At 34.0% G+C, this 26,904-nt stretch overlaps 3 protein-coding genes across 56 annotated transcripts in view; 1 reads left to right on the top strand and 2 right to left on the bottom strand.

Moving 5' to 3' along the window:
- adamts7 (a disintegrin-like and metallopeptidase (reprolysin type) with thrombospondin type 1 motif, 7) overlaps positions 1–26,904 on the top strand; it is a 610,954-nt gene that overhangs the window by 225,812 nt on the left and 358,238 nt on the right. The window lies entirely within an intron of this gene.
- On the bottom strand, positions 1,648–19,455 carry scamp2l (secretory carrier membrane protein 2, like). Of its 5 annotated transcripts, none has more exons than XR_012382314.1 (9): positions 19,329–19,455; positions 16,824–16,901; positions 12,286–12,363; positions 11,962–12,076; positions 11,748–11,876; positions 9,027–9,186; positions 6,640–6,775; positions 5,658–5,775; positions 1,648–3,022 (listed from the first exon to the last, which is right to left on the bottom strand). XR_012382314.1 is itself a non-coding variant. In XM_073906204.1 (9 exons), exons 1-9 carry the CDS (start codon positions 19,180–19,182, stop codon positions 2,882–2,884), a joined length of 1,008 nt encoding a protein of 335 aa, XP_073762305.1. In that variant the 5' UTR covers positions 19,183–19,455; the 3' UTR covers positions 1,648–2,881. The 5 variants fall into 5 exon arrangements, 3 of the variants coding, with proteins under 3 accessions (XP_073762305.1, NP_957488.1, XP_073762306.1); XM_073906204.1 differs by having other exon boundaries at positions 6,674–6,775; positions 19,096–19,455; NM_201194.2 differs by having other exon boundaries at positions 6,674–6,775.
- The window catches only part of myo9aa (myosin IXAa), a 253,527-nt gene continuing 247,048 nt past the window's right edge, over positions 20,426–26,904 (bottom strand). For 49 of the 50 annotated variants that reach the window (XM_073905946.1, XM_073905954.1, XM_073905968.1 and 46 more), the window contains 2 exons: positions 25,214–25,356; positions 20,426–22,330 (listed from right to left, as the gene is read on the bottom strand). In XM_073905946.1, the coding sequence (XP_073762047.1) occupies positions 21,918–22,330; positions 25,214–25,356 (556 nt within the window). In that variant the 3' untranslated portion in view covers positions 20,426–21,917. The remainder of the gene's footprint in view (positions 22,331–25,213; positions 25,357–26,904) is intronic. The other variant, NM_001423815.1, reaches the window with a different exon arrangement.

The raw sequence follows: 26,904 nt of genomic DNA, 5'->3' as shown, positions 1-26,904 counted from the left end.
TACAAAAGTTTTTTTTTTTTTTATTGACTTGTCAAAAATAAAGCTTAGACTATATGATTAATATGATCATTTTATTAGTTCAATATTCATAACTGCACACTTTCATTTAAAAAATATATTTTTTTATTACAGCATTGTAAAAAATGAAAATATCTATATAATTCTAAATAGTCAAAACAGAAAAGCTCTTAACTTGTGCACTGTATGTAACATTTTTGATAACTGATGAGTATTGGGCACACTTGTGAATACTTTATCATTTATTTTTATTATGTACTTATATACACAGCTGAAGTCAGAATTATTAGCCCCTTTATTTATTTTTTCCCCCAATTTCTGTTTAACGGAGAGAAGATTTTCCCCAACATATTTCTACACAATAGTTTTAATAACTCATCTCTAATAACTGAATTATTTTATCTTTGCCATGATGACAGTAAGTAATATTTGATTAGATATTTTTCAAGACATTTCTATAGAGCTTAAAGTGACATAAAAGGCAGGGTAGGGTAATTAGGCAAGTTATTGTATAACAATGATTTGGTCTGTAGACCATCGAAAAAAAATATAGTTTAAAGGGGCTAATAATTTTGTCCTTAAAATGGGTTTTAAAAAATTAAGAACTGCTTTCATTCAAGCCGGAAAAAAAAAAAAAAAAATATATATATATATATATATATATATATATATATATATATATATATATATATATATATATATATATAAGACTTTCTCCAGAAGAAAAAATATTATCAGACAACTGTGAAAATGTCCTTGCTCTGTTAAAGATAATTTGGAAAATATAAAAAAATAAATAAATCAAAGGGGTGGCTAATGATTTTGACTTAAACTGTATTTCAGAGTCAGTTGGGCTTTATTTGATAGTAGCACAGTTTGGTAAACTTCACTTTTACTTTTATTTACTTTTACATTTTAAATAACTATCAAACAGAATGGCTAATGCTTGCTAATTTTAAATTTCTGATAATTTTGCTGACATCATTACAATATGCTGGATACAAAAAGCTCTATAGTTACAGTTTAAGTTTAAACATTATTAAGACACCTACATTAATCTTATTTGTATAGTAATAAATGTATGTACTGTAATATCAACTTTATATTGTAATGCAGACCCCATTATTACGGTGCACTGTAACATTTTGCAATAAGGTCTCATTAGTTAATCTTTGTTAGACAATGTTTTTAAGTGTATTTACTAACATAAACCAACAATGAACAATGTATTTAATTCAGCATTAGAAATTAAAATACAGGCATTCATTGTTAAATCTAGTTAACTCACAGTGAATTATGTTAACGAGCACAACTTTGATAATAAGTAGCAAATGTTGAATTACTATTAATAAATGCTTCATACTTTATTCATGTTAGTGAATACTAACTAATAAATCCTTATACACTGTAAGAAATGATGGCTCTCACACAATTAATTTGCATTGAGACAACATGAAAGAATTAAGTTAACTTATTTGTTTTTACAAGTTTAAGCAGATTGAACATAAAATGAAATAAAATAAAAAAACAAGAATTAAATTTTTGCTCATTTTGTTTGAACAAAGAGCAAACATTTAAGTGTAGTAAAGTGTGACCTATTACATCAATAATAACTTCCAATGACCAATATAATCAGAACACGTTTATTCAACAGTAACTCAAAAACAGAAGAGCAGCTCACCCAGGTCAACCGTAGTAAAATAATCGGCTTAATTTATAAATATATACATATTTTGTTCATCATTAAGAACACTGCAAAATAATTACATCGGTTTAAGATCGTAACAAGACTGTAACATAGATAACAGCATGTATAATTTCACAACAGTCCACGCTAAAAGAAAGTCTAAGAGTAAATATAGAGTTTCTTGTTGCAAAATTGTTGCTAAAATGTTGTCAAAACCAACCATCAGCTGAAATATCAACTAACGTACAATACATTCTGTTAGGGTATTAAAAGGATAGTTCACCCCAAAAAATGAAATCTCTGTCATCATTTACTCACCATTTCTTTCCTCTGTTGATCATAAAATAAGATATTTTCTGAAAGCTGACGCCCATTTACTTTTACACTGTAAAAATGTTGGGTCCCAAACAATCAATTTGTGTAAAGGACAACATGAAGGAATGAACTTTACTTAGTTTTTACAAATGTAAAAGTATTGAAAATTAAACAATAAAACAAACAAAAGAAACAAAGAATTGTTTTGTTGCAGCTCGAGTAGTTCAAACGAACAAAGGGTCAAATGCCTTTTTTTTTGAGTGTATAGTATATTTTCCCTACTTAGAAATTCCAAAAACCAACATTTTTCAAAATATCTTCTTTTGTGTTTTTGTTCTTTTGAGAGTTGAAAACCGCATGAGGGAGAGTACTGTAAATGATGAGCTAATGTTCATTTTTGGGTGAACCATCTTTAAGATTAAATAAAAGTGTAACTAAAGTTTTGTAAATACATACAGATCAACAGTAATGGGACAAAACTACAAAATGTAAATTTAGATTGAGTGGAATTTGGACTATTGATTATATTGTAACAACGTTATATCACTGCATGAACTGTCAGTTAAACATTGGTATTAAAACACTACTGTAGTACTTTCTGCATAAAAACACCACTAACTATCTCCTTCATTAAGAAAACCTGAGGAAAGATCAGTCCTTTTTCCTCACTAAAAGCCCCTGTCATCATATAAAGTGCCTCACCGATCAACAGCCAGGTAACTTTTACCTCCACATATTTTCAGTAACCAAATGAATGTTCATGGGGGGGTCAAACCTCTAACTAACTTTAGCTAGAGGTTTGATGGAAGTTTAAGAACAGATGAATTATTGAGAGTCTTTAGCAGTGAGTGTGTGTGTCTGTTAATGAAATGCACCCTGTACCGCTGTGGACGCAGCAGTGGCGGCTGCAGACTGGAAGCTTCGGTTAGTGACGACCCCCTGAGAAAACTCCTCCTGAGCCTTCTGGAAGCTTGCACCTGTGTGTCTGTACATGGAGTGAACCTGAAAAAACAAAGCAGACATCAGTGCACAAATCCTACATTAGCCGTGTCCTAATTCAGACGCTGCAACCTTCCAAAACTGCATTCCAAGACAGAATGCGTCACAGCGGGGAGATAAAGACTGTCCCGTTTTGGAAAAACTCCTTCAAACACGGCCTTGAAATGTGTCTGTCCTTTGTTTTTCAGGTCATAGAAGATATAATAATGTGTTGCTCACAGTCCAAAATTTGTTTGAAAGAAAATGTCGGATTACACTTTTCAAAGCAAATTAGTGGACTTCAGCTCTGAAATAGTTATGTACAAAATGTTAAAACAAACACGCACCTAATAGTAATTCCCATGTTGTCATCTTACTAAAATGCAATTTTATGCAGTTTAAAATTGTATTATGTACAGACTGTAAATGGATCAGGGAGAATAAACTGTAGGCATAACCATGGTTTGATTTTAGCCGAAGTTCACCTAAAAACTCAAATTTACTCACCATTTAGTCCCACTCCACGCGAAAATTACTAAACTCTGCAGAGTTTTTTTTTTGTGTTCACCAGAAGTAAAAACTTTGTGGAAGACGAGTAAATGATAGCATTTTTTCTTTAATTGGAGTGAACTTTAAAGTCAGTTAAAAAAAAAAAAAAAACATGCCAAAACTAATGTATGGCAGTAATCACAAGCATGATCAGCTCAGTTTTTAGTGTGTTGTTTCTTCAAGTGTTTTTCCATGGAAAGTTTTTTTTATTATTATTATTTAAATGTTTAATATAAACTTTAATAAATAGGCCATTTCTCTAGATGGGTGCAATTTATGTCCCAAGGATATCATGTGTAAAAATAAATTTAAAATAAATTTAAATGAAAATTACTTCTAAATTGTCCTGCACATAAATCAGACTGAAAAGTTTTGTAATCATTTAAATACCACAATGTAAAACATTAGGAAAATAGAATTTTGTGAATGTCCCCAATCTCAAATGCAACATTTCAACATTTATTTTACATGCATGTGTACCTCTGCATTCCATCTGAGCTCTACATTTTTTTTTTCCAAATACGTTTGAAAATGTTAAATAATATGCATGCTTTTAGTGGTGTCCTCAGTTTTTCACTCATTCCTGTTACCAAACCACATTCCCCATGTGAAAAAACAAAGACAAATCCTACAAATCTCACTCACTTGCAACAGAATTTTGCAACATTTGTGTGTTTTGAAATCAATGAATATACCAAAAGTACGTGGTCTGGTGGTCTATTACATTCCACCTAAAGAGTGCTGTATTTGCTTTGAAACTCTTCCAAATCAAACTTCATTTTAACATTTTTTTTTCCAAATCACACATTAACACATTTTTGGAATGATTTAAATTCACATATTTAATGTTGAAATGTTGCATTCAAAACAGGAGCCATGTCATTTAATGCTATTTAAATAAAATGCCATTGGTGAGTCTCAGAATGTATAAACATTCAAATATGTACATACTGCTTGCCTGAATCATAAATGTCAATACCGGGATGATGTGCAACTGTTTTCATTTTTTAACTCTAGAATTAACTATAAATGTGAGATCTATCTGTTCCCACTAAGAAAAAAAAAAAACAACAACTAAGAAGCTCATACAGAACCATCACGAATGCTCAAGAAGAAAGCTTAGTGCATTAGGACCTGGGGGACAGCAAACTTTTAAACAAGATTTACATTTTTTTTTATCAGTTATGGTAAATGAAATGAAAATGTTTTTTCAGTACCAGTTATTCTTGATGCAAACACTTTTTTTAATCAACTTTACCAACCTTTGGCAGGTCTGTTAGGGAAATACCAACAACATAATGAGCCCTTGCAAATTGTTTAGATACATTGTAAAAGATTTTGATTAAAAATTAAACTGATTTAATAAAATTTTTTTTTACAGTGCTTCATTTTTAAAATAATGTCATTGTATGAGTATGACCAAATATCAGTATGTCAGTTATATCATAAATGAATATTAGTTTCTGTTTGAGATAGTGTCATTGTAAATGGTTTGTTTACAATAGCACAATAGAACATGGAATATTATCAATAATGTTTACAAAAGAAAATATGCATGTAGTTTACATGAAAAGTAACTGCTTCAATTAACAATGCAGGTGAAAGTTCCAAAAAGGGAAAAAATGAAGTGAGCAAGCTAAATGCTCATTACCAAAACAACAGCAACAGACAATAATAGAAAAAAATAATACATTTTGTTTTCTCTAAAGATGTTACTCCACCAGAATGTCATTATGGAAGTATTACGATATAACAAACACAGTTTAAATTATTTGTATGGGGCAGAACAATCATTGTTTTTGGGAAACACTTGTTACAAGATTGTTTATTTCCCATTCCCCATTTATTTCACCATTCTAGACGCAAATTACATTTTTGTTTGGGAAACATACTCCACTTATCACATGGTTGTTTCCCACACAAGTACTTTTTTTGAAATGGAAAATATAGATTTGAGACTAAAATCGCCCTGGTTGTTATGAAATAATACACCATGCCATTACATATGACAAATCAGAATCCATACAGTGGTGTAAAAAAATGCAACTACATTAAAATTTAGCAAAATGATAAACAAATGCAGACATGGCCACAACTGTAACCAACTTACCATTTTCAGTAAGATAACAGAGAACACGGCATTGACAGTGAAGAATCCAGCCACCACCATCATGAAGACAGACAAGGCTATGTTAGTTTTGATCACCGAGATGGCCGTGATCCAGCCACTGCAACACAATCAGTACACAACAATAATCAGCATACACTTTCACTAAAACAAATACAACACAATACACTTAAAAAAGGAGGAATGAAACTTTAGTACGTACACAATTTTACCTCTGATTATTAAGACTATAGAGACAATATTATTTAGACTGTATTATATAGACCAATGAGAGTTAGAGATTTGTAGAATATTAGGAAAGATGGCTGCCTTAAAAAGTAAAGTGTCAACTACAAACAGTGTAAAAAGTACAAAACTGAAGTCTTTGATGGAAATACCAACAATCCAATGAGGCCTTGCAAATGACAATCAAATGAAAAAGACAAATCCTAAAACTGAATTAGTTGTTTATTATATGAATAAACACCATATTTTAAAGATATTGCAATAATGAAACTGATTTAATGACATCCTTCACAGAGCTTCAGGAGAAGTTTTCTTTCCTGGCAAGCTCTTTTGGCATTATTTGCTTGCTCTGACTGGTGGACTTTTTTGTTGTTGTACAGAATTATTGATAATGGAAGTTCTATAATCACAGTTTCTGCTACAAGTTATTATAAAGGTTTGAACGAGAGTATGTTTATAGTAACAACAAATGTGTAGCTGTCAAGCTGCATCTAAGTAGATACATAAAAATAAAACATGAAAACAAGAGTGGAAACAGTTTGAAACTGCAAACTAAAACCTAGGCAGATTGCTGAGAAGATCACCAGAAAAGCATATGACCATGAGGATGTCCATGTCATTACAGATAACAGATCCCACACTCACAGAAAGCCCAGGAAAATCAACACCTGCAGATTATGAAGGAGAACAGTCAAAGGAACATGCAGAGAAGAAGAGCACACAAAGATTCAAAACACACTATAATAAAGGTCTCCACTGAAAGAGCGACTCGCCTGTTTCCCCAGCCGGGGATCCCCACACTCTGAATGATGTACACGATCACTTGGAATGAGAAGATGAAGAAGAAAAAGAAGAAACTGAAGGAGCTGTCAGATCTGCAACACAAACAAAATAGAAACACTTACAGATGAGGTGAGGGTACTCAAATGTTTTATTTAAGAGTGAATCTGTCAAAACTATACAGAAAAGATTAAAATTGGAAAAACAACCCACAATTTTATTGCTTAGTTCTATCTAGAGTTATAATCAAAATGATCCACTCTGTGAATATTTCAGTTACTGTACACATGCTCAAGTAAAAAAAAAAAAAAAAAAAAAAGAAGGAGCAAACTTCTCTAAAACAATGCTGTGCGGTCATGGCAACAATGGTAAAATTACTCAATCACAGTCCATATAATTTTACTGTTAATATAATGTGGGTATTTTATTGTCTTGTGCTCTTTTTAAATCAGTATAATTTAAGTTAGTGAGTTAAAGTCAAAGTTTTCTTTCCAAAAGTTCCATTATTTAATAAAATGATAGCTAATTATTACCAAAGCCTCTTTAAGGCAATTCATTTCACTCTGTGGCCATCTTTGAAATGCCTCTTGGGCAGTATGCTCGGGCATTCTGCCTGAATGGGGAAAAAAAAAAAAAAATCTAATTCTCCAAAACTGTTTGCCAAGCTTACGATCCCATTACATATTTAGAATCACCAAAAAAAAATGTAACAATATGTATCTCATAAGTTTCATTTCTAAACATTCGAATCAAACAAAAATTGGCATTTTTTCAGGGTGCCCGAGCTAATGCGCATACGCACTCGAAAGGAAAGAAATCATGACATCAACCTAATCCACGGGTGTGTTACGCAATGTCATCCTCTGAATAATGCTAAGACAGATCGCCTGGTTCTTCTGAAGTAATACACAACTTGTTCTTGATGGCGAATCTCATCCAGAAATAACAGTGACTCTTTGTCTACTAGTTTTTGGGGCATAGTTTGAGTAGTTGCTGTCATGTGATTTGCATTTGACAGTATAGACTGTACCTCGTGTTCGTTTCATAAAGATTACAGAACTAAAAATAAACTTTCAAGTACAGTTTCAAGCTTTAGCAAGATATATTTCTTGTCTGTGAAGCATGTATTCACTGAGATTCCTGTGTGCTTGTTGACCACAAAATCTGTCGTAAAAACACACGTGTGGTCCGAGCTTCTCCCCCAGAGAAACATCAGTCTATATTGATCGATGATTGGCTACTGTAATAGTAGGTGGGGCTTCATTCGCCATACTGACCGCTAAACTATTCCCCATTTCAACTATGCGAGTGACATGACTTGTGTATTCTACAGCATTTGTTATAACAAATAATTTTTGTTTACAGTTTTTGTCTAAGTGCATCCAAAATGTTCCGTTTTGATTTCAGCTCAGAATTTTCATTTGGCTGCATACCTTTACAGCATGTTTTTGTTGAGTTTTTTCACTAAAGTGAGCCAGAAATCTTTGCTTTAAATACACCAAACTACAAAACATTACCTAAATTCTGAATTATCTAACATTTTATTGACCTTTAGAATTTGTATACACCTTATAAAACAAGAATTTTGAGCTATGCTTTATCCTGTGATCTGATTACAGAACTAGTCAGGAAATATATGCAAATTGGGGCTTATTTATTTAGATCCTGCCTCATTGCTAGGCCAACATGGAATCTGTGCACGCAGAAATCCACAGATTTGTTTTAGCTAATCAAGTCTATTTATTTACTTGCGTACTGTAAATGTGTGTAAAATATATTTATTTATTCCATTTTAATATTAATTCCAGCAATTTTATAAACTAATACGTAAATGTTTAGATGATTTATTTACAATAGAGTTTGTAAAGCATTATTTTCTGTCATTTAATAGACATATGAACTTAGATAATTTCTTTGTTTTTTGCTTGCTTTGCATTGTAAGCCTTAAATATTTTTTTTTAAGTTTTTAATTACTATACTGCCAAAATCCATATAAATCCACAGATTTTTCACAAACTTCTGCGCAGAAATAGCAAAAATGTCACCAGATTCTGTCTGGCCCTGCTCATTGCATATTAAAACAGCATTTCAGAAAACGTAATATAACCAGTTCTTAATGTGCTGCTAGTCAACAGATGGGGACGTTTGGTAATGTCTTTTAAATAAAATGTTTGTAATATTCACACAACATCTTGACTCAATGAGCTCATTCACCACAAATTTACATTCTTATTTCTGTCATGTAAAAATATGTCATTTAAATTGTGCGACAAATGCTGCCAAGTTGTAATTGGGGAAAAGTCAGGAAAATAATATCACAATATGAAATATAAAGCCTGAACTCACTTAAAGGCCTTGTATACGGGTCGGTACCAGCAGACGAAAGCAACAGGAGTGAACAAAATAAACCACAGGATTGAGAGTCCAAAGTCAACTCCATTCTGAGTAGATACAGTGAAATACACCAAGCAGGCCAGCAGATTCAGGAACAGTGTCACACTGTGATCTGAAGAAAAACAATGTGTGCCTCAGTATTCAGAGAGAGATCGAGCATTTCAAAAAATGTATGCTAAAGAAAACATTAAAAAGAGACATTAAATAAAGAGTGCAAGACTTGTATGATCAAAGTTAGCAGCATAAAACAATATAAAATGCAGAATCTCAAAAAGCAATTTGCCTGACTTATTAAAATATTTTGGAAACTTTGATAGACTATATCCCAGTGATGGGTTGCAGTTTTTTTTTATATTGAAATTAATACTTAATCATTTAAATTAATAGTAAACAAGGATGCATTAAAATGATACAGTTGATCGTAAATAAATTTTATTTGACCCATAAAAATATTCTAGATATGTTCATACAACATTATACAAAAATAAGAATTGATTACAACCATTAAAAATAATTTAGCACAATATTGTTTATAATAAAGCATTTACAAACTATATTACTGAGGACGGCATTGGCAAATTAGAATAATTACAGAATGATCACAAGACTGTGGTTGAACTAAGTATTGCATTCCTAGTTCAAAACATGCAAGCGCAGGTTGCCAGATTGACGACACCAACAGGAGTGTGCCTGACTATCAAGCCTAAAGGCTGATTTAAACTGTGTTTTAAACAAAAGCAACAGTACGGGATAGGAAGATTTTGTGGTAAATAACACCTGAAATTTATATTTTAAAACAGTTTCTGAGCTCTATTTTGACGGTCCATGCGCAAAGTGCAAAGCGCAAAGCGCAGGGTGCAAACGCATTCAGGGCATGTCAGAATCCACCTTTGCTAATATAAGGACGGAAAAATCCGCTTTGTTCCATGGCGCATGGTCTAAAAGGGTTGAGCTTATTTTCTTAATGAGTTATAGGTGTGTTTAGAGAATAAACCAATCAGGGTCTCATCTCTTATTCCCTTTAAGAGTGGTGCATTTGTTATTTACATGACGTAAACTAAGTGTAAGTGGAAAAACTGAGCAATTTACTAGCAAGAAAACAGTTAAACAGAGCATCTACAGAGCGAAAATGAGCTCTCGAGGATAGGGAAACCTTGTACGCACGGATATCAATTAGCCTATAAATAAATAATTTTGTTTGTTAAGCGCAAATATTTGTTTCAAAACTATTTCTAAATTTAGTTCTAATTTCCAGCATTTAATTTTATATCCTAATACAAATGCTACGCCCCATTTGGTCTAAAACCTGACAAGTGGGCAAATCTAAGCTTGTTTTTAATAAAACAAATATAAAAAGCATATAATAAATAATATTTCAAATAATAACAACAATTTACAAAAGCAAATTGTTGTAAATGAACTGAACTGCAGTAGTAGCATGAAGGCAGTAGTTTTTATATTTATGTAGGCTAAAAAATAATATGTTTTGTAATATTTTAATCCTTTATATTTATATCCTACATATACTCTTATACTCTTATATCATATGTATATATATATATATATATATATATATATATATATATATATATATATATATATATATATATATATATATATATATACTGTTCTCCATATACGTCCAGTGTATACTTTAACAGCAAGCTAAACTCTCCCTCATTAACTAATATATATATATATATATATATATATATATATATATATATATATATATATATATATATATATATATTTGAATTCTTTTTCATATGTAAAGATATTTGCGTATTGCTCTACATCTTGTGTGCATTATGCAGTGTGTAAGCGAGGCGCACAACTAACATGCTATGCGCTGGACACTTGACCGGGTTTGTTCCGGTCTATTGAAAAATCTATTATAGTTTTTTTCAAAATAGCAAAACGTCAAAACGACTCTTGCGCCAAGCTGAAACTAGCAAACAACAGCTGCATCGCGCCTTGGGCCACATTGCGCCGGGTGTATGATAGGGCTATTTCTCACTGCTGAACAACAGAAAACTGACAATGATCATCTCAGATTCTTAATTTAGTGTTAAACACTAATAGTTTGAGTTTGAATGCCATTTTACATGACATTTTTTTGCCATACTACTGAAAGCAGCAGCAGATAGTTCATCTCAGACCTTGAAAATAAATTAATTATTTGAAAATGAACATTAGAACTGTGACTCAGAGCAAACCAACACATATCAGTGATTCGGCATCTAAATTTAATAAGGTTAAAGAGGTTTAATAAGTATTAATTCAACTATAAACCTTACCATTTCATTGAAGTGCAGTGAGTGCACTATTTTGTGCTTCTGAATGGCTGTAAATTTCTAAATTTATGTCGTGTTTCCTCTGGTGCAAACAGCCCAATTGCTTATCACTGCATATCTCATCAGGTATTGTGTTGTTAGGACAAGCGGTTACAGTGTAACCTGCTCATCTAATGTTTACGCTTGTAATATTTATATTATATTATTTGACTTAAGCATTGCTTTTTAGATAAACAAGAAAGTTCACTTAGCATATTTCTTAAATATCTGCAAACATTTTATGGTATTTTATGCTTTAAGGTTAAAAACTTACATAGAGCACCTTTAATTCAGCTTACATGCACAGAAGACCTGAATTCCTGTTCAAAGAACTTACACATCCAGAGGTAGTACATCATCTTGCAAACCCTCTGATATTCCACAGGAATTTCTTCATTAAAATCCTGATAAAAGCAAGGTTTGATTGGCAAGAACTTGGGCAACGGCGGCCAGTTGTTTTCTTTACCTACAAGCATAGAGTCTCGGTCAGGTCAGGAGTGCAAATGACCTCAGATATAATACAGAATGTGGTCAGCATTGTAAAGGCTCACCTCGTGCAGCATCACGATCTCGAAGCTCCTGCTCTTTTCGCTCCAGCTCTGCTGCTTTTCTCTCCAGCTCCGCTTGCTGACGGAGGAGCTCAGCCTGTCCTGAGGCTACACTTGCCTAAAGGAGGAAACACAAAGCGTTATATACAAGCATGAAAATAGGAATGCCACCTTTAGGAGCATTAATGATTTAGTAATAAATATAATACATTATATATATATATATATATATATATATATATATATATATATATAATGATATAAGTGATAAATTTAAATCACCATACGCGTGTGTGCTTTGATGATTCAACATAACACTGCACTAACCTGTGGACTGGGCTCCACTGTTGTCTGAAGGACCGCTGGCTGAGAAGTGGCGGACAAAGGGACTGTCCTGTGTCCATCCTAAAATGAGAGAGGAAAAATGTTTTTCAAATTTTTGTGATAGCAACTATTAGATGTTTCATTGGGGAAAAAATTGAATATTCCTCAAGAAATATAAGGGCTTGTCCCCTAAAGTCAACTAATTGATAGACGACCAGCAGTGCATCAAGTTTCGTCGTTACAAACATAGTTTATTGATTTGGATTTCCTAAATCCATTGTTGTAACAAACATTTGCAAACTTGTGCGATTTGTACTACACCTCTGGAGCTGTAGTTAAAAGCATAGTTACTGGTTGTGTAGTATTCTCAGTTATCCCCTTTTGCCCTATTACTTTCCAACACTTAAACTTGAAATGATTTAAAACAATAAAACAAAGTAATCTCTCTAATGTGTAATTAGCTGTTAAAGGATTTTAACAGTTCAGTTTTAGCGATCTTCATATTGACAATTGCGCTCCATTCATTGTGCACTTTGAAAACTTTTAAGCAACCAAAACACAGCTATAGCTCATGACGAAAGCTATAAGTGAACTATTATTTAAAAGCAGAATCTTTGTTACATATCTAAAGCTTGTGAAAACAAAAAAATATAGGATATAGAGTCATTCTCACTCTATAACATCAGAAAGATCCAACCTTTCTTATCTGAACATGCAGCTCAACTTCTTGTTCAAGCTTTTGTTCTCTCCAAACTGGATTACTGCAACTCTCTTCTAGCCGGGCTTCCAGCTAACTCTATCAAGCCTCTTCAGCTGCTCCAAAACGCAGCAGCAGGAGTGGTCTTTAATGAACCTAATAGAGCACATGTCACTCCGCTGCTCATCCGTTTGCACTGGCTGCCAGTTGCTGCTTGCATCAAATTCAAAGCTCTGATGTTTGCCTACAAAGCGACTTCTGGCTTTGCTCCTTCTTATCTGCTCTCACTTCTGCAGATCTATGTGCCCTCCAGAAACGTGTGTTCTGTGAATGAACGTCGCCTCGTGGTTCCATCCCAAAGAGGGAAGAAATCACTTTCCCGAATGCTTGCGTTCAATCTGCCCAGTTGGTGGAATGAACTCCCTAACTGCATCAGAACGGCAGAGTCAATCGCTGTTTTCAAGAAACGACTAATAACTCAACTATTTAGTCTCCACTTAACTTCCTAATCTGCATTTGCCTCTCTGGATATACCACTAACTGTACTCAAAAAAAAAAAAAATTACTAATACTTTTCTTCTTAGACTTTACAGACCTGAAACTTGCCTATAGCACTTATTCATTGTTGCTCTTATAGTTGTGTAAATTGCTTCCTTGTCCTCATTTGTAAGTCGCTTTGGATAAAAGTGTCTGCTAAATGACTAAATGTAAAATGTAAATGTAAATATTTTGATGTTTTAATTTATTGTAGGCCATTTATTAAGAATTGTATCTGTATATAGACCTTTTTCATGGCTGCTGCATGGTGGGCGCCATAGCGACCAGCGTCTTCCGGTAGAATGCTAAAAACTTCTGTTTACAGCGTTTACAACTGGTTATTTGGGCTCCAAAAATGGGTTTCAATAGCGTTTTTAATATATTACAGAGTGTTTTTGTGACACACAACTTGAAATGTGTCTGTTAAAGCCGTTAAAATCTGTCAGATGTGGTTCAAGCCCGTCAGTATTACGAGAAAAACATTCTCCTAGTTCACGTGTCTGCTGTCAAAAATAGTGTGTGTGTGTGTTCCCGGCCTGTCAGCAGTTCTCAGCTCTGCACAAGACTTTTGGCCAGCGGAGAAATAAAAATGGTCGTGCCAAACTGAGTCTGGTTCTCTCAAGGTTTTTTTTCTTCACTCCTATCAGGTGAAGTTTTTTTTCCCTCTCCGCTGTCGCCACTGGCTCGCATGGTTCAGGATTGGTAGAGCTACGCATCGATAAATTTGCTCTTCAGTGTTTGAACTGTCAGTAATGATCTTAAATAACAAAAATGACCAATAAAAGTCCTCTGCTGGCTGATTTGCTGTTCATTCTAATTGCAAGCCTTTTATGTTTAATTTCATGTGTTGTTTTTACCACGGTTTGTGTTTTTCTGTCATTTCGAAATGACACTAGCCTATATTTTCACGTTGTAACAGATATTAAATCAGTGTGTCAGTGGGACAGTACAGGCTACGTATGTGCCTGTCAAACATTTTGGTGAACTACATTTGTTTGGGCTGGTTATATATTTGAAAGAAAGAGAAACTGTTGACCAGTGATGACGAGGCTTCATTTAAACGGCAGAAGATGCCGTCTGACAACGAGGGAAAAACGACTTACAGCAGCTGTTTTCCATCCTATTAGATCGCATTTTTTAAATGATCAGACCAGGAGATGGTGCTGATGGACAACAGAGTTAGTTCAAAGATGATAAAAGCTGGTAAAATAAATTAAAACTATCGTTTCAAAGCTGTCCAAATGTGACTGTTTACATGCATCAGCTGCTGACCGGAAGTTCTTAGCATTCTCCTTGCGCATACACGCAAAGCATCATGGGTAATTTTGCGTTCCAAGAAAAATGTCTATAACATGGGCCTAAATCATTTATATATTAGATTAGAATACGTGTTAGCTTTTTGTAAAAGTGGTTTTAATAGAATAGAATATGGATTATTGTCAATAACATGTGTAAAGGAAATACATATGGTTTACATATAGTCAATAAAAATGCAATTAATTTGAAAATCAAGTGCATGTTTTTACCAAAACTAATAATGGATTTTTTTTTTTAAATGTGCATAAAAAAATATAATTTGCAAAAAAAAAAAAAAATTATGTCATTATGGGCATTTTACATTGTAACTAACATGGTTCAAATGATGGACCTGTGACAGAGGAACTACGAATTTGGGAAACACTCGGTACTACATCGTTCTTTTTCCAAATAATCCTACTTGCTTGGTAATTCAGCTGCGAACTACAGTTGAAATCAGAATTATTAGCCATCCTTTGATTTTTTTTTTTTTTCCAATATTTCCCAAATTATGTTTAGCAGATCAAGGAAATTTTCACAGCATGTCTGATAATATTTCTCTTCTGGAAAAAGTCTTATTGTTTTATTTCAGCTAAAAATAAAAGCAGTTTTTAATAATAATAAAAAAAAAAAAACATTTTAAAAGTTCAAAATTATTAGCCCCTTTAAGTTATACTTTTTTCAATAATCTACAAAACAAAGCATCGTTATACAATAACTTGAATAATTACCCTAACCTGCCAAGTTAATCTAATTAACCTAGTTAAGTCTTTAAATGTCACTTTAGGCTGAAATGAAGTGTCTTGAAATATATTTAGTCAAATAATTTCTGTCATCATGGCAAACATAAAATAAATCAGTTATTAGAGATAAGGTATTAAGACATTTATGTGTAGAAATGTGTTGGAAAAAAATTATCTTCTTTAAACAGAAATTAGGGAAAAAATGAACAGGGGAGCTCAAAATTGACGGGGGCTAATAATCCTGACTGCAACTGTACATTGCATTTTAACACTAGAAGTTGGGTTCATTGTGAATAAGACACAGAAACAGAGCTCACTTCTTCCCAACAATGTACAGTATAGGCAAGCATGAAAACAATGAGACTGAAGGGAAACCACAATAGAGATGGTCAGTTATAATCATCCATAGTTTTGTATTTTCAGTGGGATGTTAGCCCATCTTTTATTAAGTGAATAGTATTTTTGTTTGGCAACTTATTAAAACCAAAACTTATTTTCATTTGATATTTTACATAAAAAATGTAAATCTTATTTCATAGCGTTCCTAAAATGTTTACGCTACCTTTTGTGTTTAACTGAAAAGTTTTAATTGCTTTAGATTAATTGAACATGCTTTTTGATTGCTAAACTTTGTTTTACCCTAAAACATGGAGCAAAGAAAAACTGACTGGAAGAATATAGAACTATTAAAATGGTAGAACTGGATTTTTTTATCTGCTGTAATCAATCCTAACTGTATGGTATGTTTTATGTAATGCTATGTCCGTTTCATTAGCTACAGTATGTTCATGGCTTAAAAAATAAATAAAAATAAAAAACTACTCAGAATTATTATTATATTATTATAAACAATAAAATCTATTCAAACAAGCAAACACAAGTTATCAACATCAGACTTTTTTTAACATCATTATTTGACAAAAATGGAAAACTAAAATCTGACAGAACTTTACTGATTTTTAGCTTTAGACATTTTCTGCCAAAAAAAATATAGCAAAAACATTCATTAAATGTGGACCGATAAATTCAATTCTATTTAACCAACATGGGACTTAAGTATACACACTACAATAGTTAATTTTATTTTCTGTGATTTTTTCCCCCTCATGTCAATAGGATCATATTGTTTTCCAATCATGACGAAGCACAAAAGGATGCTATACATTACTCTGTTACCTCATTTTTAATGATTAATAAAAAGGCTATAAAGATAAGTGTAAAGGGAACTGAGAAAAGGATGAAGATTGCAAACAGTTTGTCATGCTTACCAGAGCACCGGCTGTAAATGGATTGTATTCTCCTATGCCATCAGCTGAAGTGTTGGTCACCTGAGTAACTGATGGATCCTGCCAAACACAAGAAATAGAACTTTTTATTTATTTATTTATTTATTTATTTATTTATTTATTTATTTATTTATTTATGTACCACTTTACTAGCATTGTTTTTTTTTTTTTTTTGTTAAAGTACATTACACAAGTAGACCTAGCTATAACAATAATACATTCAATTCATCTTCATTTCTAAATTGCTTTTACAATGTAGATTGTGTCAAAGCAACTTAACATAGAAGTTCTAGTAAATTGAAACTGTCAGTCCAGTTTTCATAGTTGAAGTTGAGTTTAGTTCAGTTTGGTTTAATTTTTACAGCTGAAAGTCCAAACACTGAAGAGCAAATCCATCAATCAATGTATTGACTTATCATTCATCATGTTTAGATAAATATTAATGGCAGTAATATATTTAAGCTGATTACGCAGCCACAGTCATCTCATCTAATGCTCTGATGAAGGGGTCAGCAAGCTTGAGTCGAGCTACACCTTTCGAAACAATGCTTACTGACAGATATATAAAAAAAAAAAAAAAAAATTCCGTTACATTTGCAGTGAAAATTCCAAACATAAACTCACAGAGAAAGTCTGTTAACATTATATTGAAAAATCTGTTTATATTTTACAAAACTATTAGCCACATAGTTATGAGATCAAAAATATATCAGTCTGTAAACATTTTTCAGATTTAAAATTAACAAGCATTATGGACGTGATTAAAAAAAAAAAAGTTAGTGGGTTTACAGTATACAAAATAATCTGTAGAAATTCTGGGAATTAAACAGCACAACCCAAAAGAAATGATGCTAATAAAAAAATGACAGAATCGAAATAACCTTATTTGTCCCTTAAAGATGTTTATGCCTATTTTCGTTTTCGTTTTAAAATGACTTCTCGCAATAATTTCTGGCACAATATAAATTACTTTTGAAAGCCATATATTGAGAATCAGCTCAGAAATTATATTAATATCCACTCACTTTCGGCCACTATATTAGGCACACCTTACCCAATTTTAAATACCGAATTGGACCACCTTTTGCTTTCAGAATTGCCTTAAATTCTTTTTGGCAGAGATTCAACAAGGTACTGGAAATTTTTTCTTAGAGATTTGGTCCTTATTGACATGATGACATCACATCTCCTGTTCCACCACATACCAAAAGTGCTCTGTTGGAGTGAGGTCAGGTGACTGTGGAGGCCATTTGAGTACAGTTAACCCATTATCGTGTTCAGAAAAAAAAAGTCTGAGATGATACATGCTTTATGACATTGTGCATTATCCTGCTGGAAGTAGCCATCAGAAGAAGGGTACACTGTGGTCATAAAGGGATGGACATGATCAGCAACAATACTCAGGTAGGCTGTGGCGTTGACATAATGCTCAGTTGGTACTAATAGGGTCCAAAGCGTGCCAAGAAAATATCTCCCACACCACTACCAGCCTAAACTGTTGATACAAGGCAGAATGGATCCATGCTTTCATGTTGTTGACACAAAATTCTGACCCTATCATCCGAATGTCGCAGAAGAAATTGAGACTCATCAGACCAGGCGACATTTTTTTAATCTTCTATTGTCCAGTTTTGGTGAGCCTGTGGAAATTGCAGCCGCAGTTTACTGTTTTTTAGCTGACAGGAGTGGCACTTGGTGTGGTCTTCTGCTGCTGTAGTCCATCTCCCTCAAGGATGGGCATATTGTGCGTTCAGAGATGCACAGCCTGTCAAACCAAGTCACTTAAAACTTCTTTTTTCCCCATTCTGATGCTCGTTTGAACTGCAGCAGATCGTCTTGACCATTTCTACATGCCTAAATGCAGTGAGTTGCTCCCATGTGATTGGCCGATTAGAAATTTGCGTCACTGAACAGTTGAACAGGTGTACCTAATAAAGTGGCCTGTCGTCTTTTAAAGTACCAGCATTACGTATTCTGCATGGTTAGGATTCTGTTTGTTTGTGCTTATCTCTAGTTATAACTATAGAGAGTATACATATAGATAGAGAGTTCGTGAGAATTTATTTACAAACGAAGACTAACATTACAACACGAGATGCACCTGTTGTATTTGATCATGGTAGTCATTCATTTGTGCCTGTGAAATGAAAACTCGCTTGTGGTTTTTATGCTGGCTTTATATTCTCCAAGTAATGATTGCATGGTCACGATAGTCAATATTTAATTAAAAAGCAGTAGTTATATTTTTACTTACCTTGAAGAAACCCAATTTATTCAACCAAAATAACTCTTCCTGTTTCGTCATCAGAAGATCATTGGCTTGGCATCTGAATACTGACATTTGATTGGCTTAGCGTCTGTCAATCTCACCTTATTACTCTAGTGACTCCAAACTAAACAAACCAACCAAACTGGTTTAAAGCGCAAAAAAGAGACTTTAAACATTTTACAAATCACCGAAGAAACAACACATAAGAAGGTATTTACCTGAAAAGGATTGACATCAACCGGTTCGGCAAAGGGGTTGTTATCGAATCCAGACATTTTGTTTCGCGGTCCGCACAGGTGTTATGGTGCTCTGTGTACCTGACAGCGCGACTCTCTGGGCGCACACACCTCGCCGGCCGCGCATGCGCAATTTAAACTGTCGTCGCGTCACTCCAGGTTTAGCTCAACTTTAGATCTCATGTTCCAGCTCTGCTTACACTGCTTGAAATGAATACTGCTTTAGTTTTATGTGGAGCTATCCTGCTTCACGTACTGAGAAGTAACATTTTAATAGTATAGTACGATTTTTCAAGGGCCTTTCTTGTGGTATCTTTAGCTTTTCATCAAGTATTGGGTTTTATATAACACTGGAATAAGTTTCGTATGGGCGAAATTAGACGAAATAGTATAAAAGGAGTAATGTTGTGAAATATGATATTACTATATAAATAATATTTATTAAATAATTAAAACGTCATTGATCCCTGTGAAACTGTATTACTTCAAATATCAGTAGTAAACTGATTTTAATTTTATTTTCCAATACAAAAAACTTGTAATGTCACGATATTTCAGGTATCACAATAATATACAGATTTAGAGTTCAGTTATCAATTATTACTGGTGTTCAGATATTAATAGCTGTAATAAAGTTAACACTGAGATATAAATATTAGTAAATAAAGTCACAACATTATTACATATTTATTTTCAAGAAAAAAAATTGAATAATTATGCGGAAAATTCAGCTTTGGCATCAAAAAAGATTAGATATATAAATTAAATTATAACACTTTAAAATGTGTTTTTTAAGTAAAGTTATTTTTTAAATTGTTTCGATATTTCACAATATAATATTTTAAATCTAGTTTTGTGTCAAAATAGCTTTAGCAGTAGTATGACAAGTTGACCAACCCTCACACACATTTATAATTCCCTTAGGCTGGATGCACCCTTTTGCTGAAGTGAGAAGAAACTCTAGCAAACTCTTCAAGACCTGCAAGACAAACAGGTAAATCAAGTTCTCAAATCAATTGAAGTACAAGCTGAATGTGGGTGGAACAAGTCCAGCACTAACAGCAGCAGAAGAACTCGTATTCGTTCAAAATGTGTAATTTATTTTACAACCATTGTTGACTTTTTTATTTTGCTCTTTCATAAGAAATATTTGTTCAACACTCAACTCCACATAACAGAAGACAAATCTGAGACCAGACAGTTGTTTGCTCAATCCTGCAGGCGGCATGACCAGTGTCAGCAATGCACGAGATCGAAATAATACAATATAAATTAAGTCAAAATTGGGAGATTGTGTATACTGTAGGTCCATACGCTCGCTCCTAGAGAAAGAAATAAAATACAGCCCACCACATGCAGAAGTTACTGGGTATAATCACAGTTTAACATTGGGTGACAACTGCTGTTTCTGAGCTGTGCAGAAAGCAGTGACACAGGCATCATAAATGGGATATTTTGCTGGTAAAATTACTAAGTTTGTTCATTTCGGTTCCTGGAGGTTGTGAATGACGGTGGTGTCAAATCGGAACAAATGCACTTGTGTGGATTAATACAGTTGGATTCTATTTAATCATTAAATATTTAGAAAACAATATGGGGCATATCACACTATGTTTCATATAGAGAGAGAGGCAGAAGAGACTGTCGAGTAATATATATTAAGTCAATTTCTGGATAGAGGAGCTTCAAGACACGAATGCTCCCATGGTTTTGAAGACAAAAATGATTATATTTAAAATACCATAAGGAATCCAGTAACTGCGGTTTAGCATTTTAACACATTTCTTAAAGAAATATCGAGGCAGATGAGCACAAAACAAAAACAGGAATGGGAAAAGTATGAATTGATGGATGGCTGTAATGACGTAATACACTGTGTGGCGGTTTTGGAAGACTTTGGAGTCTCCGTTTAGCGTTGGGATCCTCTGGCATTATAACACCAGTTTGCTTGGTCCCTTAATGGCATCATTTTCCCTCCAAGCAGAACACAGAAAGCAGCACAAACATATCCAGAGGTTCTCTCGTAAGACACACACACTCGTCTCACACTCATACAGAGGAGCTTGAACATAGCATCAGTACAAACCCAACATCATCTCTCTCTCATGACCATTACAAGATATAAGAATTCAAAGAGCCAGCAGTCACTGGTGCTCTGCTTTGTACACTTTATATCACATAATATATTTATATAGATTTATATATTCAATGTAAATAAAATTTATTAAATAGGCTTAGGGTGGGGAAGGGGGGCAAATACATCGTAGAGAATGCTGCTCGCGTGGTACTAAACTGTAAACATCAAAGCAGCCCGTGATTTGTAGCTTGAATTGGTGGAGTTCAATGGCTTCGTCTCCCGCCTTTGGATCGATCACAGTCACGGAGCCCAAAGGAGAACATCCCGTGCGGGAAGGGTTCTACATTCCCTTTGCCCTGCTCTTCCGCATGCAGATCGGAAAGCCGCCCATCTCTCTCCTCAACATGGCACTTAAGGACTATAATGCAGCAAAAGTGAGCTAGCAGGGAGGGATGGAGCTCTTCTCTGTGGATGGATGTGTTTCCGTGTGGCCTTCATACCATGAACTCGTTGCTGCCGTACACCACCACCTGCTGCGGCGACAGCTCGGGATCCTTCTTCTGCTCTCGGTGTCTCTGAGGCGAGCTCTTGGCCCCCTGCAGCCGCTGTTTGCCTTTCTCTGGGTTGAAGGTCCCGCGGCTGGTGAACTGCGGCCTCTCTTCTCCGTCCTGCTCCGGCTGGTCCAGGCTTTCGGATGGGCTTGACAGATATAACCGTTTGGAAGGCGATTTGGACCGCAAGCTTAATTTATGGGTTCTCGAGGTCGGTTGCATGTAGGATGACGACACAGAGGAGACGGTGGAACAGGAATCTATGGAGTCCAGAGATTCGGGTTGTTTCCGCAGAACTCGTCTGCTCTTTCCTTCAGACTTCTTGGGCCTCGTGGCGGCCAGCGCTGGGCCTCGCTCTGTTGAGTCAAAGAGAACAGCAATGCTGTTAAAAACACTAGCGCTGAAGCTACCTCTGGCCTTCTGTACTTTAATACTTAAACGCATTTTCTAAATATCTGTGTACTAGTGATGAAAAAGTTATTTTTCCCTAAGCTTAGTCCCTTATTTATTAGGGTCACCACAGCGGAATGAACCACCAACTATTCTGGGTACTGGGAAACACCCATACACTCTAACATTTATGCACTTTCAATTCATTCAATTTAGTTAATCCAATTCCCCTATAGTGCATTTCTTTGGACAGTGGGGGAAACCGGAGCACTCGGAGGAAACCCACATGAACACAAGGAGAACATGCAAACTCCACACAGAAATGCTAACTGGTCCAGCCAGGACTTGAGCCAACGATTTTTTTGCTGTGAGGCGACAGTACTAACCACTGAGCCACCAAGCCGCCAAATTAAACAAATTGTTTTGGAATATGTTTCACTGTTTCAAAGTAAAGCACACGCTTTACTTGCTGACACCTGGTGGTCAAAACTGTGCAATAAAATAAAACAAGCATTAGCATTAACAAGTGTTAAAATTTACTTTAAAGTGTAGCTTAAAAATGCACTTAGCTTGTCATTTAATATTAATAAAGGTGCAGTATATAAATTTGACACCCATGGGTTGAACTAGGTATTACACGCTTGGTTTAAGACACATGCAAGTGCAGGTTGCCAGATTGACAACATCAACAGTAGTAGGCCTGACGGCAACATGGCGAATGATAGAAAGAATATTTTCCATATTTTAAGAGTTTTTGTTCTACCAACTGCTGAAATGTATACTTTAGAAACAGCTTTTTTTTCTCATAGGTGAACAACACAAAACTGACAATGATCACCTCAGGTTACCTTGTGTGCTTTGTTTAGTTTTAAATGCTAATAATGGGAGTTTGAATGCCATTTCACTTGACATTTATTGCCATACCACTGAAAGGAGCAGCAGATAGTTTACCTCAGAAATCTTGAAAATAAAATGAACTTGTTTGAAATTGAACTTTAGAACTGAGACTCAGTGCAAACCAACACATATCAGTGATTCGGCATAAAAGGTTTTCGGTGTAAAAGGTTTAATATATATTAATTTGATTTTAAACCTTACCATTTTGTTGGAGTGTAGTGAGTGCACTATTCTGTGCTTCTGAATGGCTGTATTTAAATGTTTCTGTTGTGTTTTGTTAACAGCCAAATGGCTTATCGCTGCAAATTTCATCAAGTAGTGTGTTGTTAGGACACAGGGTTACAATGTAACCTGCTCACCTAATGTCATTTTCTAATTAATAACCTCATGTGAATTTGCGTCTTATTTCAAAATCTGCTAAAGAGTCCACTAAAGGTCGCATTTCAGTCACAGATGCATGCTTTGAGAGCCTTCCTGACTAAATGAATGAAATACGCTGATTTGCAACAAGGCAACCCAATGTGCTGAAATGTAATTGCCAAAACTGGCATTGTGTGGTTAACCTGACCAAAACAAAGACAGCTGTTCCGGCACGAAAACATGTTTTTTTTAAAGCAGAATATCTGACTTCAGCATTGTTTTTCAGATAAACAAGAATGTTCACTTTTTAAAATATCTTCAAACATATTATATTTTTATGCTTTAAGGCCCTTGCACACAGGGATGTTTTTTGCTCACGTTTTCCGTCGACATTTGACACCTCGTGATTAAAAAAAGGGGGTCAATGTGATCGTGCACACCAACATGCAAAACGGCTGGCGTAAAGGCGTCATTTTTAAAGAAACGCCTTGTGCTCTTTTTTTTTTTTTTTGTTTTGACGCGCCACATTAAAACCTTCTCCACCAATCAGGTTGGCACCTTTGTTCACGTGCATGGAGCTGCTAAGGTTACAGTTAAAGGCACTTGGAGACGCTCAAGCGCAAAACATCGCAAAACGTCAATGGCACATTGAAGAAGATGCCCAGAGGTGATATGAACGTGGAGCTGCTTATTGCTCCGCTGAGTGATAGAATATCGGTCCACAAGACAATAAGCATCCGCTGTAAATTGTAAAAGTTTTCAGAAAGGTAGTGAAAACTATTGTGTATATGACTTCCATCCTCCAGCCGAAAGTAGGGATAAGCAATTATCGCTCTACAGGATGTGCGTTCGACCGTCTGTGAAAAAGGCCTATATTCATTTCTTCATCGCTAGAGCTGGAGCTGCTGCTTGAAACATCCATAACAACAAGCGTGCCAACTTTGTCTTCTTCTTCTGTGTTACAAGCAGGTATCAGAAGCTTAAAGTTGTGTAGTGCCATCTAAAGTCAAGGAGTGATTTTGCATACTCTTCTGCTCGACGGCAGTGAAAATCGCTTGTGTTTGAATCCCTAAAAACGTCTTAGAAAAATGATGAAGATAAACGTGAACGAAAAACATCCTGGTGTGTACAAGCCTTTCGAAGAGTGAAAAACTTACATACAGCACCTTTAAAAATTAAGTGTCTGCATTATTTGTGTGGGTGGGGTTGGGTGATCTAAATGAAGCCGTATGCTTCATGTGGATTTTATGGTACCTAAAATGTTTAGAAAGTATACCATTGCACTGTTTACAATTTTTGTATTGTACCCTCCACAGTTTCTTTCTTCTGTTGAGCTCACAAAAAGATATTCTGATGTTGGAAAAAAATATATATAAACTACTTTATTTAAATATTTTAACAAAAACTAACATAACTATACATCTAGTATTTCAACAGACATTCAGGCTTCCTTTAGCTTTTAAATTCTCGTTGTAAATCTGTTGCTCACAAAAATACATCTATGTATATCATTAAAAGTATAATTAGATGCAAACATTTTTTTTTTAAATACAGTAGTTCATGTTTAGTAGGAAGATCCAGCAATGTCTTACCAGAGTAGTCAGAAGTGGCTCCCTCAGAGTCCACATTGAGGTTTTCAGAGCTGTCTGCTGTGCCTATTGAGGCCTCAGACTCCAGGGTCTCATCATCAGATGCCCGTGGCTCCAGAGCGAGCATCTCAAACGTCAGCTCTTCCCTGTGACCAGATCAACTTAAATTTAGATGTGTTCATAATAATACTCTATTTCTAAAAGTTACAATACACTGTTAAAAATATTTGTCAATGGAAAGTTTTCATATTTTGTGATTCACAAATGTTTTTGTTTATTCATGGTTGTGAATTGCATTATGGGGCATTGATCTCCGCTCTGTCAACTTGTAATGTTAAAAAAATCTACTCAACAGTTTAACAAAGCCACTTTTATTGACATTTTAGTAGTTTGAAATAATATAATGTATATGAAGCAATATATTGAAATAATTTTGTAAAATAACAGAAAATATGCTGGCAGTTTATTACAAGGTTTTTGTAGCGTAATATACAACACCAACCCAAACAATATAGCACTTTACACTATTACAATGTTCATAAAAGTCACCTTTTTCCAACTTTTCGAGGTTACAATTTGTTGGAAGAAAAATCAATATGCCCATAATGCCATTCAAAAGCACAAATAAATGGGAAAAAAGTAAAACAAAATAAAAAAAACTTCAATTACAAAATAAAACTGCTAATTTATGGATATTTCTTAATACAAATTCATACTTTATTTAATACTACTTATTTACTGAATGTAAGTAAAATAAGACAGTTGAAGTCAGAATTATTAGCCGCCCTTTGATTTTTTTTTCCTTTTTTTAAATATTTCCTAAATTATGTTTAACAGAGCAAGAACATTTTTACAGTATATCTGATAATATTTTTTTCTGGAGAAAGTCTTATTTGTTTTAATTCGGCTAGAATAAAAGCAATTAAAAAAAAAAACATTTTAGGGACAAAATTATTAGCCCCTTTAAGCTATTTTTTTCAATGGTCTACAGAACAAAGCATCATTATACAACACCTTGCCTAATTACCCTAACCTGCCTAGTTAACCTAATTAACCTAGTTAAGCTTTTAAATGTCACTTTAAGCTTTAAAGAAATGTCTTGAAAAAGATTTAGTAAAATATTTTTTTATTTTCATCTTGGCAAAGATGAAATAAATCAGGGATTAGAAATGAGTTATTAAAACTATTATGTTTAGAAATGTGTTAAAAAAAATCTTCTCTCTGTTAAACAGAAATTGGGGAAAAAATAAAACAGAGGCGAATAAGTCAGGGGGGCTAATAATTCTGACTTTAAATATAAGTACAATAAAATAAAAACCCCAATATGGATACATATTAACATTCATATTTTCACTATTAACTTAGTTGATCATTTAAGGTATTGTGATAGCAAAGCTGACTTTTCAGCAGCAAGGAATTGTAGTCTTCAGTCACATGATCCTTCAAAAATCTTTGTAATAAGCTAATTTTGTGCTCAGTAAAAAGTTTATAGTTATAATTATTATAAATAATAATAATGTTGAATAAATGTTTAAAATACTATCATTTTTTAATTTTAAATATGTTGTAAAATTTTGAAATAATTATTTTATTTAGCAATGACAAAAATTATTAAAAGTGTTTTTAAAAGTAATTAAATGTCTGATGTTACAAAAAAAAATAATTATTATTTTAAATAAATACTCATCCTTAAA

The sequence above is a fragment of the Danio rerio genome, chromosome 7 (assembly GCF_049306965.1).
Source record: "Danio rerio strain Tuebingen ecotype United States chromosome 7, GRCz12tu, whole genome shotgun sequence".
NCBI classification, from domain to species: Eukaryota; Metazoa; Chordata; class Actinopteri; order Cypriniformes; family Danionidae; genus Danio; species Danio rerio.
Note: the sequence above shows the minus strand (reverse complement) of the source record. Positions and strands in the feature narration are given on the sequence as shown.